We start from the raw sequence: 19,755 nt of genomic DNA on the forward strand, positions 1-19,755 counted from the left end.
ACAATAGTACTCACCCCTTCTAAGGCACTCATTTTCTCTTCTTCTGTTTCAACATAGCCTTTCTTAAAAAAGGAGATGAGAGTCTCACTGACACTCAGAGGGGCATCTTCACCAACAAATGTCTCCAGGACTTGCACAAACTGGAGCAGATCGAAGGAAACTCCATTGAAGGCACTCCTACCTTTCACTTCTTTGTGAGCCTGAATATTTCTGATAATTGAATGTAAGTCTATCAAGCAGGAAACATACAGTGAACAGTAAAGTGAACAATTTTTTCAAAGATTAAGAAAAAGGAGTACTTACTGTAATGGACATCTGCTACTATTTTTCTGTTGGAAATCCATGCTCCCTTTTTGAAGACAGCACCTTTCTTTCTTTTTTTTATTTGACAAAATATCTCTTTCCTAGTGTCAGTTTAGATAAGTCAGGTGGTACTTAACCCCACCATTGCCCCCCAGATGGCCATGTAATATAGTTCAGGCCAATGATTCATATATAACAGCAACAGGCTATAGGCCAATGAGAATTAGGCCCAGAACTTTTGGTAGAATCACGTGGGGAAGAACAACTCTTTTTGTACTCTGATTCCTAAACTGGTAGGATGTAGGCTTAGAGATACTCCCATGGACATTTTTTGTCATAGTATGGAAGAAACAACCAAAAACTGAAAGTTACAAAGAGAAGAACAGGGTCAAGGGACAGAGAGTGTCCTGCTGCTATTGTTGAGCCCTTGGATTCAATTGTACCCAAAACCAGCTGCAATCTGAACTTGCCAGTTAAATAACTCTGTAAATACCACCATGGTAACCTCTTCCTCAAAGAGTCTTTACTGTATTTTTCTTGAAGCTCAATGTTACAACATGAAGCATATTTCATAAAATTTTAACCCAGCGACTTATGTTTATTTGTTGATTTAGTCATTCATGCCCTTATGACTTCCATATGAGATTTGACATAAAATAATCACCCATGCATTTTTTCAAATAGTAAGGCAAACTGAAATAAAATAAAGATGTAATACCAGGAGAAAAATATGAACTAGCAGGCCACAAGAGCTTGACTAATGCCATGTATTTTCACCAAAATCTTTTTTTAATAAAGAACTCATACATATAAGTTCTTTGGTTTCTCCATTTCCTATACTATTCTTAACCTCCCCCTGTCTATTTTGTACCTGCCATTTATGCTTCTTATCCCCTGGAACTTTTCCTCTCTTCTTCTGCTTCCCCTTCCCCACTGATTACCCTCCATGTGATCTCCATTTCTGTGATTCTGTTCCTTTTCTAGTTGTTTGCTTAGTTTGTGTTTATTTATTTTTTGGTTTTTTGTTTTTGTTTTTAGGTTCAGTTGTTGACAGTTGTATTTTGTTGTTATTTAACTATTCATATTTTTTATAATCTTCTTTTTCTTAGATAAGTCCCTTTAACATTTCATATAATAAGGGCTTGATGATGATGTACTCCTTTAACTTGACCTTATCTGAGAAGCACTTTATTTGCCCTTACATTCTAAATGATAGCTTTACTGGACAGAGTAATCTTGGATGTAGGTCCTTGTCTTTCATGACTTTGAATACTTCTTTCCAGCACCTTCTTTCCTGTAAGGTTTCTTTTGAGAAATCAGCTGACAGTCTTATGGGCACTCCTTTGCAGGTAACTGTCTCCTTTTCTCTTGCTGCCTTTAAGATTCTCTCCTTATCTTTAATCTGGGGTAACTTAATGATGATGTGCCTTGGTGTGTGCTTCCCTGGGTCCAGCTACTTGGACTGTCTGGAAGTCTATTTCCTTTGCCAGATTGGGGAAGTTCTCCCTCATTATTTTTTCAAATACGTTTTCGATTTCTTGCTCTTCCTCTTCTCCTCTGGCATCCCTATAATTCAGATATTGGAATGCTTAATGTTGTCCCAGAGGTTTCTAAGCTTCTCCTCATTTTTTTGAATTCTTTTTTCTTCATTCTTTTCTGGTTGAATGTTTATTTTTTCCTTCTGCTCCCAACCATTGATTTGAGTCCCAGTTCCTTGCCTTCACTGTTGGTTCCCTGTATATTTTTCTTTATTTCACTTTTCATAGCCTTCACTTTTTCCTCTATTTTGTGACTATACTCAACCATTTCTCTGAGAACCCTGATTACCAGTGTTCTGAACTCTGCATCTCATAAGTTGGCTATCTCTTCATCACTTAGTTGTATTTTTTTCTGGAGCTTTGATCTGTTCTTTCATTTGGGACATATTTCTTTGCCTCAGAGTGCCTGTTATGTAGTAAGGGGCAGAGCCTTAGGTATTTGCCAGGGTGGGGTAACCCACATCACTGCATTGTGGTGCTGTACGTGGGTCCAAGAGGGAACACTGCTGCTTGCTTGGCTTTCAACCAGCTTTCAGTCACTTCCCTCACTACTCACAAGCAAATTGGGCTCTTCTGGTGCTGATTCCCAGGTAGGTGGGCTTGTGTATGTTCTAGGATCCTGCCGGTCTCTGCAAGGAACTCTTCTGTGAGGTTGGGAGTTTCTCCCGCTGCCGCAAATCCCACAGGTTTTAACAGCCAGGGGTTTTGAAGCTTTATTTCCCCCTGCTGGAACCCTGGGTTGTGTGGTCTGTCTCACTCTCCAGTTGTTCCTCCTGGTTTATCTGCATGCAAATGTGGGACTACCTGGTATACCAGCTGCTACCTGGCTCATTCAGGTCCTCCAGCCGCTGCCTTGCCCTGCGATCTCTCTGCCCTGGCTGCCCATCTCCACCCCTCCTCCCAGTCTGGATGAATGTTTCTTCTTTAACCCTTTGGTTGTTGTACTTCCTTACAGTTTGATTTTCTGACAGTTCTAGTTACTTTTGTTTTTAAATTTGTTGTTGTCCTTCTTTTAGTTGTGTGGGGAGACAAAGTGTATCTACATATGCCTCCATCTTGGTCAGAAATCCTCACCAAAATATTTTGAGGATAGAAAGGTTATTATTTGCCCCAGACTTAAATAAGAAGAGTTTTGCAGATAAGAAGAAATAATCTTGATCTAATTAGTTCTACTACTTGTTGATGGAAGGAAAAATTATGAAATTGCATTGTAGCAAAATATAAGTACTTGTTGGAACAATCACTGTTAAATACATGGTTTATCTGAGAGCTAAAAGCTACTGTTTGCTCTCTCTGTTGAGCAGAGCTTTCTGTATAAGTCTTCAAAAGCAAGCTATATTCTTACCTGTCTCACATGTTTGGATGTGAAACTACCAGGGAGAGGAATAGCTGAAGTGATTTCTATTGAGTAGTGATATCTAATATCTGATTCCCTTTGTATACCTGGATCATAGCTTCAAAGCAGCTGTTGGGCCATGTAATGATTTTTTAAAACTGTATGGTAATGCACATGCTTTTAAGCACAGGAACATTCCTAAATAGCACATTCCTACTACCACCAAAAACATTCGTCCTGCATATTTTTAGGTCCATCAACTCAGGGACAAAATAATGCAAGGTTCATGCTGCTGTTGTGTTTTAGCTAAGTCCAGTCTTTATCATGGGGTACCACAGTAAATTAAATTCATCAATCATACTGCAATCTCTCCTTTCTAATTTTGTTGTTAATATGTACCTGTGAACCTGGAGTTATCATAGATTAAGTTTGCCTGTTCCTCATCTTCACATTTGGCATACTTCTTCCAGTTACAAGTGAAAAGTTCACCTATAAAATACACATTCCATAACATAGGCAATTTAACTTCACTTTCACAATGTTTTTGTTCTAGAGTATTAAATGAAAGAAGGATTAAATGAGTCACCTGACCATGACTTTCCTTCTATTTGGGGGGACTTGGGTTCACAGGCTTTGTCTTTCTGAACTTTCTCTTCTGTATTTTCTAAAAGTTACAAAAGAAAATGCCTATAAGTTGGATATATTTTCTTAAGTTAACAAACAGGAGAAATGACTTGCATATAGAACACAGAAAACTTTCTTTCAGTACTTTCTGATATATGTTGTGTCATAATTGACCGCAATGATATTAGGTAATAACTCTAGTTTTTGAGAGAAGCTCTGTGACAAAAGCTACTTGCATCCTAGTTTGGTCATGCAAAATGAGGGCTACCTTTCCTAGCCTTCCTCACAGCTAGGTGTCACTACATACCTAAGTACTCACCAATGGTACATGAAAGGAAGTGATGTGGTGCCTACCCATTTTCATTTCTCCTTATCAGAGGGTCACAATGCAGACATGGTAATGAGCCATCTTTGACCATGTGGTTGGAGGAGGCACAAGACAGAAGAAGTTTGAGCCACTGATGATTTCATGGGACTAAATTATCATATAACTTCTGACTTTTCTATGAGAAAGAAAGATACTCCTATCTTATTTAGACATTGTTATTTTGTGTTGTTTTTGTTTGTATTTTTTTAGACACTGTCAGCTTGGATCACTGTTACACATAGCCAACATTAAGTATTCACCAACATCTAATTGAATAATAACTTCACTAAATTTTTTAAAGCTGCACTCCAATGTCAGGAGAGGCAGAAATTAGTAGTTCTGTTTTGTGGAGAAATAAACATGATGCTATAAAAATAAAAGATTTCAAATTAGTTGATGATAGCGTAGAATCTAGAACACAGGTTACCCATCTCTTAGAAGTTTCCTTTGGTACTGTAGAATGAAGAAGCAGAATTTTAAAAAATTTATGCCTAACTGAGATCTTCAGTCTTATTGGGATTGGCCCTCTAAAAGTTAGAATTTTCAAAAAAAGTTCATAAATTGGCACAGGCAATTCAGAGGAAAAGTCTTCTACAGAATAAATATTTAAAATGCAGAGTGCTCTCTGTCTTAAATACAATTTTCAGAAACATTTCTAGAACATACATCTCATATATAACTCAAAAAACCAAGATCCATTTATAGTTGAAATGAAAGAAATTTTTAAAAAGTAGTTTCTAGTATAGGACACCACATTTAAAACAAAAGAGCTTCTACTGCCTTTTCAGAGGTCCAATGTAAATTTCTTTATGTAACATTACCAGATTTCTTCCTTACAAATGGGTTTCTGGTATAAAAGGAATTCTTGGTACATAGACAACAGAGACTTTCTGGTTTGCATTTACTTGATTGTTCCAAAGTCTAGACGCAGCCTTAGTAGCAAAATATGGCTGAGATATTTGCATGACCTGATATGCCAGAAAATACCTTGATTAAAATGAGTGTTTTCTGAAAAGACTTTAAAAACCACTCCACAAAACAGAGATAATGTTGTAGGAGAACTTCATTACTACCTGAAAGATGATCTTTTCTACTTGATACTGGATCTTCTTCTTGCAGTTCAGAAAGTGTGAATAGTTGCTCTTTACATATTTGCTCCTCAGTCTTCTTTTCCTGTGGTGGGATTTCAATGTGCTCAAAGGGAATAGGCTCCCTAGATTTTTCACTTTCTGTTAAGATTCTATCTTCCTTTGATTGTGAAGTTGAGTCCATGTCCTGTTCCTCTGGAATTGTCTCTCTGGGTGGTTCTTGTTCTTCAGTTGACCCTTTATATGTTTCTGCTGTTATTGACTCTCTGCGTGACCCTCTGCGTGATCCTTTTTGTGATAGTGACTCTCTGCGAGATCCATCTTCTACAACTGACCCTCTTTGTGATCCTTTTTGTGTTACTGACCCTCTGCGAGGTCCTTCTTCTGCAATTGACCCTCTATATGGTCCTTCTTCTACTACTGACTCTCTGCGAGATCCTTCTGCAATCGACCCTCTGTGTGGCCCTTGTTCTGCTACTGACTCTCTGCGAGATCCTTCTGCAATCGACCCTCTGTGTGGCCCTTGTTCTGCTACTGACTCTCTGCGAGATCCTTCTGCAATCGACCCTCTGTGTGGCCCTTGTTCTGCTACTGACTCTCTGCGAGATCCTTCTGCAATCGACCCTCTGTGTGGCCCTTGTTCTGCTACTGACTCTCTGTGAGATTCTTCTTCTATAGTTGACCCTCTGTATATTCCTTGTTGCATTGTTGACCCTTTGTGTTGTCCTTGTGCTGTTATTGATTCTCTGTGCAGTTCTTGTTCTCCCATTGACTCTGTGTCTTGTTCTTCAGTTAAAATTTCATTTGGTTCTGGTCCTGCAATAGTCCCTTGCTGCTGTTCAGGTACACTTGGTGATAGTGTTGATTTTCTGTGTTTATCATGTTCATGTCGATCTTCTGAATTCTTTAATAATTCACTTTGGGTTTTGCTAGCATGTTTTTCAGACAGTAATGTATTCATCTCTAAGAGCACATTGTCAAAGTCTTCATAAATGTGTTTTTGATTATCCATGTCTCCCCAGAACTCAGGCAAGTCTATCTCTTCAAATTCAATCAATGGCCCTAGTGCAGAAAACAAAACATTTACCTAAACAATTGATCTTATAATGCAGAATCAGAATGAGCAAATTAATGCAAAAAGCATTGAGCACAGTGATTATAATATAGGCCTATCTCTTTAAATAAATATAAGTTACCTTTTCTTGTAATGCAATAAAAACCAGAAAGGTATCAATTTGAACATAAAAGATGCTCACTACTGTAAATTAGAAAGTATTCCTTCCTAAAAGGTATGGTTTTGAAAGTAAACATGATTCTTCTTTTGCTAGTTGGAGAGTTGCTTAAACCGCCAAGGCAAATACAACATATTCACTACTTTTGGTCCTCCCACAATAAGGCTGACATGGGATGGAGAAGAAGACACATTTTGTCTGCCTCAAATATCTTTTCAATATCCTCAGTAGAAAAATAAAATCACATCTCTACCCATGACCATCTTTCACTGGGCTACTTTTCCCAATATTTATCTTCTTTCTCTTTCTTCTTGTCTACCTTTCTTTCTTCTTCATTTTTCAATTTTTTTTCCTTGACAACTTATGTGGACACCTGGCTCAGAATTATAGGGAAAGACTGAATAGCATTCACCAGAATCCCACCCTTAAAAAGAAAACCACCAAAACACCACTGGCGTCCTGGACTACAGAGAGTGAGACCATGCCATAAGACTGCCCCCTCCCTTCTAAAACATTTACTATTTAAGCTATAAAATTGTGACTCCCACAGGTTTAGGGAATACTCTATATAAACCATCCACAGATTTTTAATTATCTAAGTAATAAATTTTTACACAGAAGTAAAATATTGACATTCTTGGAAAACCCATTCACTCATGACTTTCTCTTAAAAAATAAAAATAAAACCCCTACTCCTCTTTCTTTGGGTAGTAATATAAAAATTTCACTGTATAAGTACAGTAAATGTGTACAAGTAAAAATGCTTTGGAAAAGGAAACATTTTTCTTCAAAATGTTAGAATTCTAAGTTGGACATTAAGACTAGTTACCATCACCAACTTATTTCTGAAACATTTGGATTGTTACTAAAACACCTTCTCATTTAAATGAATTTAAAATTGAGTTCTAGCTTGACAACTTTTAGTATTGCACTGTAATGAAAAATACATGTGGTTATGATGAAGAATAAATTTTGTGGGGAATGAACAAGCAAGTACAGCTATCGTGATCTAAGGGAGATATTATGTGAAGAAATTCCACAGGCATAGAATGACCCTGTATTATCATATTAGTGTGCTTCATCATTTCAGTCTGAACGTACTCACTCTGAGTGGCACTTACATTGTCTTGGGTTTCGGAGTAAACTTCTCAGCATTTTTGAACTTTGGTCATAGAATGTTTCCAGCAAGGCTAATGTCCTCTGCCGATCCAAAAACCCTACCTAAGCAGAAAGTTTGTAGTTAGCTGTTACAGGAGATTTGATATTTTTATGTAGATGGAATATGGCTTATTGAAACATTCATTATCACCACCACCATCACTGCGTAAATAAAACCTACAAAGTCAAAATCAGGAAAGCTGCATCTTGCCTCTTTAGGCTTACACTCTACTAATCCATTCTGTGACATGTCAAAATGTCTTACACTTAACAGATGCTTAACAAATATTTGTTGTTACTGACATAATTGCTAAATCTAGTGTATTATACAATGTTCAGTTCTTATCTAATCTGACCTAAGTATGACATTTGGAACAATTAAGTGTTCACACTTATTCTTTTATAGCATTTTTATTATGAGAAAAGTTTGAATTACAAAAAAAAAATAAAGTGATAAGACTAACACTTGTGTTCTCAATACCCAGAAATGATGATTGTTAACATTTTGTGTATACATACTTTAAAAATATGTAACTGATATCACAGCACATGTCATTAAAAAAAATTATGAGTTAATTTGAGCCAAAATGATGACATATGCTGGGGAGCAAGAATTCAAATGTTACTCCTCTTTTTAAAAAAATTTCATAAGCATTTCATGTATCCTTAAAGTTGTTTTTATTTATGCAACCTTTTGATCTGATTTATGTATATAAAGAAATATATTTTATTTCTTTTAACTGTGTGGTATTCTATAGTAAAAACACTGTAATTTTTAAAATTCCTCTTTTGATGGGCATTTAGATTACTTCCAGTATTTTGATATCAAATATAATGTGTGTAACGAATATCCTTATACACATCTTCTGTGTACATGTGTGAACCTTTTCCTAGGGTAAATACATAGGAGGGCAATGAATTATGTACTATGTACATTTTCTCTTTTTTAAAATATTTAGTTATTGATTTGAGAGAAAGAGAGAAACATCAATTTGTTGTTCCACTTATATATGCATTCATTGGATTTGTTGGTTGATTCTTGTATGTACTCTGACCAGGGATTGAACCCGCAACCTTGGTATATTAGTACCATGCTCTAACCAACTGAGCTACCCAGCCAGGCACAGTGTATTTTCAACTTTAGTAGTTCTTGCCAAACAGCTCCACAAAACACCTATACCAATGTGCATTCTTATTATTGCTGAATGAAGATATTATTTCTCCATACTTATCTAATACTTAATGTTGTTGGAATTTATAATTTTTTCTAATATGATGGATATAATATATTATCTAATTATTTTAATTTGCATCTTCCTGATTATTAGTGATATTGGATATATTTTCATGTTTATTATGTATTGGAGTTTCCTCATCTATAAATGGCTTTTTCATATCCTTTTCCCTTTTTCAGTTGGAAAAAGTTGTCTACTTCTTATTAATTTGCAAATTTTTTACTAATGATCATTCTGTTATCTAGACAGTACATATCCTTTCCCAGTATATTTCTTATTTTTTAATTAAATTTTGGTGAGTTAATCACATTAATGTTTTAATTTTGAGGTAGTCAAATGTATTAATCACTTCCTGTATGGTTTGTGCTTATTTGGAGTATTATGTAGGAAATATTATCTGTACTGAGGTAAAAAGTTATGCTTCTAAAACTTTAAAAAATTTTTCTTTTCTAATCCTCACCTGAGGACACTCTTTCATTGCTTTTTAGAGAGAAAGGACAAGAGAGAGGAAGGGAGAGAGGGAAACACTGATGTGAGAAAGAAACATCAATTGTTTGTCTCCTGCACACACCTGGACCAGGGATCACATGTGCCAGGACTAGGAATGGAACCCACAACCCAGGCTTGTGACCCCCCCCAAGAAATGAACCTGCAACCTTTCTGTTAATGGATGGCACTCCAACCAACTGAGCCACACCAGCTAGAGCTAAAACTTTTGAAATTTTGTTTTTCACATCAAGGTCTCTGATCAGATAGAATTTATTTTTCTCATTAAGAAGTTGATATCTAATTTTATATTTTTCCAAATATGGAAAGCCAATTGTCCCAATATCATTTACTGAATAATCCATCTCATTGATTTTTATTGCTACCCATGCCATACACTAAATTCCCACAGTCTCCTGGGTCTGATGCCAGGTTCAATATTCTGTTAGTATAAATTTATTTTTAAAAATCAGATAAATTCTCCTCAACTTGTTCTTTTTTTTTCACCTGTTTTTTTGGGGGGTGTCTTCTTTTTGTAATTGTTTTTACTATATTTGGACTATTATTTTCCATATAATTTTAAAAAGCTAGTGCTTTAAAAAAATACACAAATAGTAAGGGTCCCATAATATAAACACAATCAGGAGCTGTTTCTTAAAGGAAAAGAGTTAACTTTAGTAGAGGGCATGATTTTGTTCCAAAATTTGATGGATCTATACTATGATTCTACTATTGCCATAGCATTTCAATTTGCCCGATACATTCCAAATACTGTAGGATCTTCTAAGTAATAAAGCACAAGGAAAAGACTTTGTACTGCAGCTTTACAAAGCCGTTTCTCACTCTGGGATCTATTCTAGATGCTAATGGGTCAGTTAGTGCGTGAAAGCAGCACATGTGAGTAAATGTTGTTCCTAAAATGTAAAAAGGTACACTATGCATAGTGCTCTTTCTTACTGGTTGGTGGCACAACATTATAGCAATTTGCCTCATACTTGAGAGAGATATCTTGTCATGCCTCAGACTACTTCACTGCTAAAAATTTGCCAAGATAGTAAACCCTGAATTTTTATGTTTTTTTAAAGATTTTTAAAAAGATTTTATTTATTTATTTTTAGAGAGGGAAGGGAGGGAGAAAGAGAGAAAGAGAGAGAAACATCAATGTGCGGTTGCTGGGGGCCATGGCCTGCAACCCAGGCATGTGCCCTGACTGGGAATTGAACCTGAGATGCTTTAGGTTCACAGCCCATGCTCAATCCACTGAGCTACGCCAGCCAGGGCTGAATTTTTATGTTTTTTATCATTTACCGTCTAACACACATGTGTATTACCAAGGCATCTAATGCTTCTTCCAGCTCCCCAGGTCCAATCACCATGATGGAAATCATCAAATCAGTGGACCAGCATGATGTTCTGTGGTATGTCAACATAATCAAGATCTCTGCAGCCCTGCTGGGTAGTTCAGTTGGTTAGAGCATCAACCAGATATACCAAGGTTGTTGGTTTGATCCCCTGTCAGGGCACATGCAAGAATCAACCAATAAATACATAAATCAGTGGAACAACAAATTGATGTTCCTCTCTCTTTCTCCCTTTCTCACTCTAAAAATCAATATTTTTTTTAAAAAAATGTTCTCTTTACACTAGATTATGATAGAAAGAAAGAGAATTGCCTTGGCACTGTGGCAAGGCAGTGAAAGTACACTGATATTCATGACAGGTGAAATTTAAACTTCTATTCATTCTTATAAACTCTTCTTGAGAAACTAGTACTTGACAGACTAATAGCAGTAAATGAAAGGGGTGTGTCAGTTTGGTCCAATAAAGATTCCACATCTTGGATAGCAGCTGCAAATAGAGTCATAGTAATCTACAAAAATTCTGTTCTTTGGAAGATAGTTAGAGAAAAATTCCAGTTAACCATGTTTTGTTTTGAACATTTCTCTAGGCTCATGTGGCTACAAGTATATAAACATGTATCTATCCGGTTTTTGTCATTGTTTGTTTTACAAAAATGGGATTGTATTATACATATTTTTCTATATTTTAATTTTTAACTCAATAATAATGTACAAAATTTCCTCCAAGTTAACTAGTATAGTCTTTTCAATTTGTATAAAGGCCACATGATATTCCAAGATGCAGATGTACCATTATTTAAAAAACATTTCCCTCTACACATAAGTATTCCATTAATCTCCCTCTCTCTCTGTCTCTCTAGTCTAAACAACACAGAAATCATTCTTGTACATGTATTTTCTATTTACTCATGCTTTTATTTCTTTGGAATAAAAACTTCAGGAGTGGGGTCACTTGGTTAAAGGATGTATGTATTTTTTATTTACATAGGTATATCCAGCCCTGGCTGGTGTGGCTCAGTGGATTAACTGCTGGCCTGTTAACCGAAAGGTTGCTGGTTCGATTCCCAGTCAGGGCTCATGCCTGGATTGTGGGCCAGGTCCCCTGTTGGGGGCATATGAGAGGCAACTGATCAACGTATCTCTCACACATCAATGTTTATCTCCCTCTCTTTCTACCTCTCTTCCCCCTCTCTAAAAATAAATAAAATATTAAAAAATAGATGTATCCAGATTGCTTTACAAAGATACTATAAGTATTAAATTTTCACCAGCAATAGTAAAGAAAATACTTTTCCTCTGTCTTTGCCAGCAATATGTATTATTATTTTAAACTATTTTTCTCATCTATTGAATGGATAATGAGTCCATACATTGTGTGTTCGTATCTTTTGACCAGTTTCCTTTGGAGACTTCTTACATAGTGTCCTACCTCAGAGAAAGGGACATTTAGTTCAATGCCAGCCATAATACCTATTGACTCTAACCATGTGAAGTTCATCGCATGGAATCATTTGGGGGTTTTGTTCGTGTTTGTTGTGTATGCCCATGGTTCTTCTGGTCCCAACCCCAGGTGTCTTCTTGGAGGTACACCCAGAACCTTTACTACCTCCTTCTCTGCATGCCCACTCCCCTTCACACACACGTATTTGGGGATACTCATCACCTTTCCTCTAGCCACAGGAGTGGGACTAACCTGAGGCCTGCCTATCTAGACCCCTCCTTCTGCAGCAGTTACCCACCCTCCTGAGTGTCATGTTGGACTCAGGGCTTCTCTGTGAAGCTTGCAGCCTCTGCGCCAAAACCAGGAAAAGAAGCATAAGTCTTGCTGTTCTTAAATTTCTCCTCAACCTACTTAGAATTTCTAAGAGTATCTATAATATTGCCTTCAACCTCCAACCCTGATTGGGGGTCAGGGGTGGGTGATCAGATACTAACCCTGACTTAGGGACCCAGACAGCTTCTAACCCCCTAGTCATATTTCCTTCATGCCCTCCTTACATCAGCTGGTCACAATTTCCCAGGGATAGAAAAATTGCTTTGATGTCATATTTTGCATTCTCTCTTACTCTGTGGCTCTTCTTTTTTTTTTCCTCAGGAGCCCAGAATTTTCAAGTGAAAGTACTGGCTCTGAGCTCTAGTCTCAGCTATTAGTTAAAAATATTCTGAAACTCAATTAACTTCTTTATTACAGACCGTATCTATCTTCCTTATGTGATTAGCACATAACTTCTATTTGAATGCTGGGAAGAAAAGCAAAAGGCACAAGCAAACCTCAGTTAATTCCTCTAAATATTATCCCACTGTGTTTGTTATGGCATATGAATTGGTATTAAACTGGCCAACAAAGTACAGTTGATATCCAGGCATTTACCAGAGAGTAAAATCTTCACCTCCATGTCATCCAATATTTATTATAAGCTCAGTTAAAAGAGCCAAAATTCAAGAAGTATTGCCTGAAAGACATATAAACGTGTTAGATTTTACAAAATACAGTCCTGACTTAAGCCAAATTAGCAGGCACTGAGAACCTAGACTGCAATATACTGGCTCCTTTAAGAATTGCTTTTTCTGAGTTGCAGTCAGGTGTGACATAATTTGCCTACACTTAAGGTGGTTATAAAAAAGAACCTTCCCTAAGAAGTCATTGTTTCATTTATTATACACCTATGATGGAGGATGTTCACTTCCTTTATGTTCACTTCAACATACAGAGTCCCTTTAGAGAGTCCTTGTGGGAGAAACTCCTGACTTTGACCCCCAAGTTTCTGTACTTCTTAACATCAGTCTGTATTTATCCTATAAATTTTGTCGATAGAATGTTTGGCCATGTTGCCCTTTTCACGTTCACTGCTAGGAACTTAGATTCAAATTTGTAGACATCCCAGAACAAATATTTAGGTGATTATAATATGCATTTTGGGCTTCGTTCCCAGCTTTATTTACTATCCTCTCTCTTATTTTTTACTTCCTTCATCCTACTTTTAACTTATGTTCCCTTGTTGCAATCTGTTTTGGAACATGGGGATACACATGAAGTTCATAAACACGTATCAGTAAAATCGGTATCTATTTTTGCAAATCCAGTTGGTATCCTAGCACACCAACATCCTCCCAAATACCACTCTTAGAAATATTTTTTGATAAAAACTTCTCTTGTTTTTTAAGAAGCAGCATAATAAGATGTGGTAAGCTTTCCACTCCCAGTAGCTCTTTTCTATAGGAAGCCGCCAGAGAAGACAGTAAGCAAAAACAATCTTAAGCAACACATTCTTAAGAATGGGACACAGATTTAGAGACAAGTTATACTGTGAAATGCTGTGCCATGCAAGGTATGGCCTGTAAGCTGGTAAAAGTCTGTGATGAGAAATATACAGAAACTGAGAATAGCATCTAGAAAATTTTATAGCAATTTGAGAAAGTAACAGATACTAAATCAGATTTGAATCTGATAATAAACATATGAAGCTTGTATTTTGTATGTCCTTTCCTCCTCATCCCATGCCCCAGTAACCCATATTCATTGTGTATCAGTTCATAGCAGATTGGAAATGAAAAATACCACCATCAACAATAACCTTACAGCCGGTCCTTTGCACAAACAGTTTGAGAAGCATGGCTCTAAGGGTCTTACCCTACCTTCCCACAGTCACAATGCAGGAAGAGTTCAGCAAACATCTGCCTCTGCATATCCATTTTTATGACCTCCCGGAATTCATCAGCACAGTGGCAAAGGTGCTTAAGAAATTCCTCAAACATTTCACTTTTAAAATCTGCAATTTGTGAAGAGACGTACTGCAAAGTGAAAGAAGATAAATGATTGATTTGAAACTGTGCTCTTTACTTGGATTTCCCCAAGGATTCCGTTGTGTGCATTAAATTACTGGCTGCAAATCCCCTCCCCGTGCCCTATATCATTTGCTTGCCACTTAGATAAAGCATTTCATGTTAGTGCTATCTTACAGGCTGTGCAGCAGAGAGAGGTGATCAATACAGCCCCAACACCATACACCAGGGAGACTAGATATTTTTGGAGCAATTTTCCTCTAGGTCACATCAGCACTATATAGGACAGACTTTAACTTACTGTACAAAATAACAGCAGTCATAGAACATGGACTGTAAACTACTAGCTCTAAAAGCTGAATGCAGTACTTTTCTTTTGATGTATGGCATAGAAGACTATCTGTTTTCCAAGACTAGCTACATTTAATTATTAGAGTGTAAAGGATGGGGATTTTAGGTGGGGTAGGAGGTGTTTGTTTTTTGTCTTCCAATATTGCAATAAGGTATACTTTGTCTATGATCTTTTTCTTCTGAAAGTGTGGAGTCTGAAACATCTGTGATACTGGGTCATGTTTCTTTTTCTTTTCTTCTTCTTTCTTTATTAAAATGTAAAAAATTTTCAGTTAAGGAACAAATGCCCCTTTATTATCATGTTCCATTTAGATGCTGTGAATTCTTAGCAAGGTGGAAAGTGAGGTAGGCATAAAAGTCAAAGGATCAATTATTTGGTGTGCTGGTGACCAGTCCATGGTTGACTTGCTTTGAGATGATATAGACTCTGCTTAAATGTAGTGTGCATGCTGTTTTATCTTGAGGGATCATATTCCTACCACTGCTGTTCCAAACTCATAAGCCCCTGGGCCATTTTTCTTATCTCTGTTGAACAGATTCCTGCAAGTGTGATAGCTAACTTAGAAGGTAAATGCATCTGTACTTTTGGTAGATTTTCACATCGGGCTTGTACCCTTTTGTGCTTCTACCACTAACATATGAATGGTTATTTCTCTTCAGCCTTCCAGATTTTTGCTTATATGATAGGTCAAAAACATTACATTCTCGATCTACATCTGACTATAATATCTCATAATAGAGAGAAATGGATCCAACACTGGAAGAATTTCTGAGTGGACTCCTCTTGAGTTTTTAGCCCATTTCATGTCAATGATTTCCTCTTCTGCCCCAAGCACTGCTGTAACCAAATTTATACTGGTAGCCAAATTTTTACTGAAAAACCCTGCTTCCTTAGCCATAAATGATTGGACCAGGAGAGGATACTTAACCTAAACAAAGCCATTAAGATTCTCTCCACTGCGAACTGGGAATTAGGAGTGGGGAATGGCTAGTTGGTCTCTGAGAGAGACTGGATCTGTAAATGTAAACTTAAGAATTGATGGCTGGCCAGATTACTCCATGTGAACTGAGGATGCAGAGAAAGTCTGTACATAGAGACAGATAAATTGGAAAGCAGATCTTGATATTTTCCAAATCCCTGTTCTAGTCTCTTCCTGAAGCCAGACCACATTTCTGCCCTTGGCTTCTGCACATTTCATTTTTAGGTATGTTAGCTCAGGTTGGTCTCTGTTTCTTGAAATTAAAGAATAGTAACTAATATAGTTTGTTAAAATAAAATATTTTGTTCTCCTGGCTGGTGTAGCTCAGTGGATTGAGCGCAGGCTGCGAACCAAAGTATTGCAGGTTTGATTCCCAGCCAGGGCACATGCCAGGGTTGCAGGCCATGGCCCCCAGCAACTACACATTCATGTTTTCCTCTGTCTTTCTCCCTCCTTCCCTCTCTAAAAATAAATAAGTAAATCTAAAAATATATATATTTTGTTGGTATATTTCACTGACATAATTTTTTTATCCTTACCCAAGGACATTTGTTCATTGCTTTTAGATAGAGAGGATGGGAGAGAGAGAAACAAGGATGTGAGAGAGAACTAGGGGTTGAACTTGCAACCTAGGTTTGTGCCTTTACCAGGAATCAAACCGATGGACTTTCAGTTATGGGACAAAGCTCTAGCCAACTGAGTCACACAGGCTGGTGCTGACATAATTTTTGAAATTAAGGATATTTTACTTCCTCATTAATGTCATGTGGGCAAATATATAATATATTATGCAAGAGATAAATAAAGCTTTTATCCATGCTAACAAATCATAAATCATTATTCAACTGGCTTAGAGGTCAAAAGAAGAAATTAAAGGAAGGCAAAATAACCTTTCTAAATATTTAGTTTCCTTAGCTGCCTAAGCCACCTAATTATGGTCCATTCTTAATGGACCAATGAGCACAGTTAAGGTCTTATCTATTACCTTGGAAAGCAGAATGGTATAATATTAAAAACTCACATTTGGAACTTGTCTAGGTTCAAATCCCAGTTCCCATATCTACTGGCTGAGTTACCTTGGGTGAGTCACTGAACTTCCCAGTTTCCTCATTTGTGAAATGGGTATTATAACAGTTATCTCTTTGGGTCATGGAGAGGACACTGTGTTTACAGGGCATAGGTATTTCATGTAATAAGTTATCTGTAGCCATTGCTCTTATTTCCTTTGGAGCTAGGTAAAAAAAAAAATCAACCAAGAAAGTTTTCTTTATAGGATAAAAGTCCTCTTAGGTGACTTACACATTTAGAAGAAGGAAAACAAAAAAAAACAATGAAATGATCTGTGGCTCTTAAAGTGTGGTCTCACGACCACATCACCTGAGGGGTTGTAGAAATGCAAATTTTGGAACCCTAACTCCAGACCCACTGAATCAGAAACTCTGGGAGTGGAACCCAGAATCTATGTTTTCAAAAGCTATCTGGACGATCTCTGTGCTCATTGAAGTTTGAGAACTATTAAAACCAGATGGTCTGGGGTCACTGGTCCTGATCATTCCAGTATCCTAAGATTCTGTTGTTTGATCCTTAATCACTTTTTACCTAAATAGCAGGTATTTTTCTAAGTTACTAACATAGAACTATTGAATAGTTGACATTTTCTGGCAATATTGTGGTTCAAACTTCTAACACTGAAAAAAAAATGACTGATTCATGAAAAAGATCATCCTGTTTCATATTAAGGTTTTGGGAATTGACCTCAAAGCCATACAAGTTTTTGGGCTGTGGGAATGCTATTATACCAGGAGACAGTGCAACATTCTGGGTTTAGAGCCCCTGGGTTTTCTGAATGGACATGTTCTGTAAGTGTGGCCTATGACATGAAGACTACCAGTTGCCAACTCACATACAAATCAAATTCCAAATAAAACAATTACAGCAGTTTGCCAGTGTTTCTTGTAAAAACAGAAAAAGTGAAAACGCTTAATAGCTTTTGTGTTTTCATATACTTCCAAAGAAATAAACCAATTATCATTCATAGATCCTGAAATGAGTGCTTAAATTAAGAATGTAATTAACAACTGATATTCTTCAGTTTAATAGCTCTGTGAGCTGTTAAACATTTGAACTATACTTAATTAAGTTGTCCCTATGTGCTGGGTTCCAATGTAATGAATTTGGGAGCCTTTCCTTTCTAACTTGAAAACTAAAATATTGAGGATATGATAAATACCACATTTAATAGCTTGGTAGCTATTATTAGATTCTACAGCTCTGGGCCATTGGGATTCACACTCAATTTAATTGTAGATATACTGGAAAGCTGATGAAGTGGGTGATATAAGAGCTCTAGAAAGAAAACTATGTTTGGACACTATCTTAGGCATTAACTTCCAAACTGCATTTGTAAACCCTGGTAAATAACATTTTCAGGAATATCTGCAAACAGGTCTTTAAGAATATTGAAATATTCAATATATAGATTATATTTGCTATCTATCATTGAAGAAGTGGTATGTTCATATAGCATTTGGGCAGAAAATTAACTTTCATAATTCAGGGGGGGAACTTTTAAAAACAATTAATGCTGATTACATACTCAACAATGCAGAAATATACTTTAATCCTTTCGCTTTTAAAAATTTTGTTTAACAAATGAATTGAATAAAGGTCTCATTAAATATCCAATAATAACAGAAACAGACTGAAACACACAATTGTACCCCTATTGGAAAAAGGTAGCTTAGACAATGTTATAGGCTGAGCCCCCCGGAAATTCATACTGAGATGACCTAATCCCTAGAGGTTGACGACCTAATCCCTAGAACCTCAGAATGTGACTGTATTTTTGAGATGGGTTCTTTAAAGACATAATTCAGTTCAAATGAGGTCATTAGGTTGAGCTCTAAGCTGGTATGACTTGTGTCCTTGTAAGAGGAGGAACTTTGGACACAGATGTGTACAGAGGGAAGACTACATGAAAACTCAGGGGGACAATGGCCATCTACAAGCCAAGGAAAAAAGCTCTCAGAAGAAATCAACCCTGCCAATATCTCATCTTGGACTTCTGACTTCTAGGACTTTGAAAAATTAAATTTCTGATGTTTAAACCATCTGGTTTGTGGCATTTTATTATGGCAGTCCTAGCAAACTAGTATCAATACAAATAATACAGAATTGCTCATCAGGCAGTCCCCGAATTTATGTATTTCTTACAGTGGTGGACCACATACGAAGGAAGATACACACCAATTTAGAGGATAGTTTGCCATAGGCCCTCCCATTTCCTTGGCTTAAAATTCCCTTATGTCCCCCCAGGGTTTCCTCATGGAGTTTCACAACACATTGCTGCCTCTATCTCCCCCAAAGCCATCATTCCTCCTTCTTCTCTCCTTACTTGACACAGATCAAAGCACATGAAAAACATGAGCAAAACAAAACAAACTAAAATTATATAATACAAAATTGCAAATGACAGAATAGTAAACCACTCAGATACATTCTATTTTGGGAAAAATGCAAAGGCTCGATTTAGTAGAATATGTTAAAGGAAAGACACCATTTTTTGGTACAGTTGATGAAGCCTCTCTATTTATTTTAAAACATTTTAACTTTATTTTTTGTTTTGTTTTTGTTTTTCTTTTTATGAAGCCTCTCTATTTAAAATTTAAACTTTGAGTCATGTTAGTTTGAAGGCCTCAGACTGTGAAATTGATTAAAAACAACTGAGCATAAGGAAGTGACCACTCAAAGCAGACCACCATGGAGCAAGAACTGAGTCTCAAAGAAGAGAATCCAGGCAAAGGCAAGGCCTTCATTCACTCCTGGCCAAGGGATATATCAATTCCTCAGTATGACGCAATCAAAAGGTAATATCTAAATCCCACTGCATAGTATTTGTTGTTTTTGCATGTAA

At 36.7% G+C, this 19,755-nt stretch overlaps 1 protein-coding gene across 1 annotated transcript in view; it reads right to left on the minus strand.

The window, feature by feature from the left end:
* The window catches only part of EFCAB5 (EF-hand calcium binding domain 5), a 97,458-nt gene that overhangs the window by 34,596 nt on the left and 43,107 nt on the right, over nt 1-19,755 (minus strand). Inside the window, exons 6-11 of the mRNA XM_036034518.1 lie at nt 14,365-14,520; nt 7,610-7,709; nt 5,242-6,318; nt 3,764-3,841; nt 3,577-3,666; nt 15-229 (exon numbers count right to left, since the gene is read on the minus strand). Of these exons, the coding sequence (XP_035890411.1) occupies nt 15-229; nt 3,577-3,666; nt 3,764-3,841; nt 5,242-6,318; nt 7,610-7,709; nt 14,365-14,520 (1,716 nt within the window). The remainder of the gene's footprint in view (nt 1-14; nt 230-3,576; nt 3,667-3,763; nt 3,842-5,241; nt 6,319-7,609; nt 7,710-14,364; nt 14,521-19,755) is intronic.

This window comes from Phyllostomus discolor, chromosome 8, assembly GCF_004126475.2.
Source record: "Phyllostomus discolor isolate MPI-MPIP mPhyDis1 chromosome 8, mPhyDis1.pri.v3, whole genome shotgun sequence".
Classification (NCBI taxonomy): domain Eukaryota; kingdom Metazoa; phylum Chordata; class Mammalia; order Chiroptera; family Phyllostomidae; genus Phyllostomus; species Phyllostomus discolor.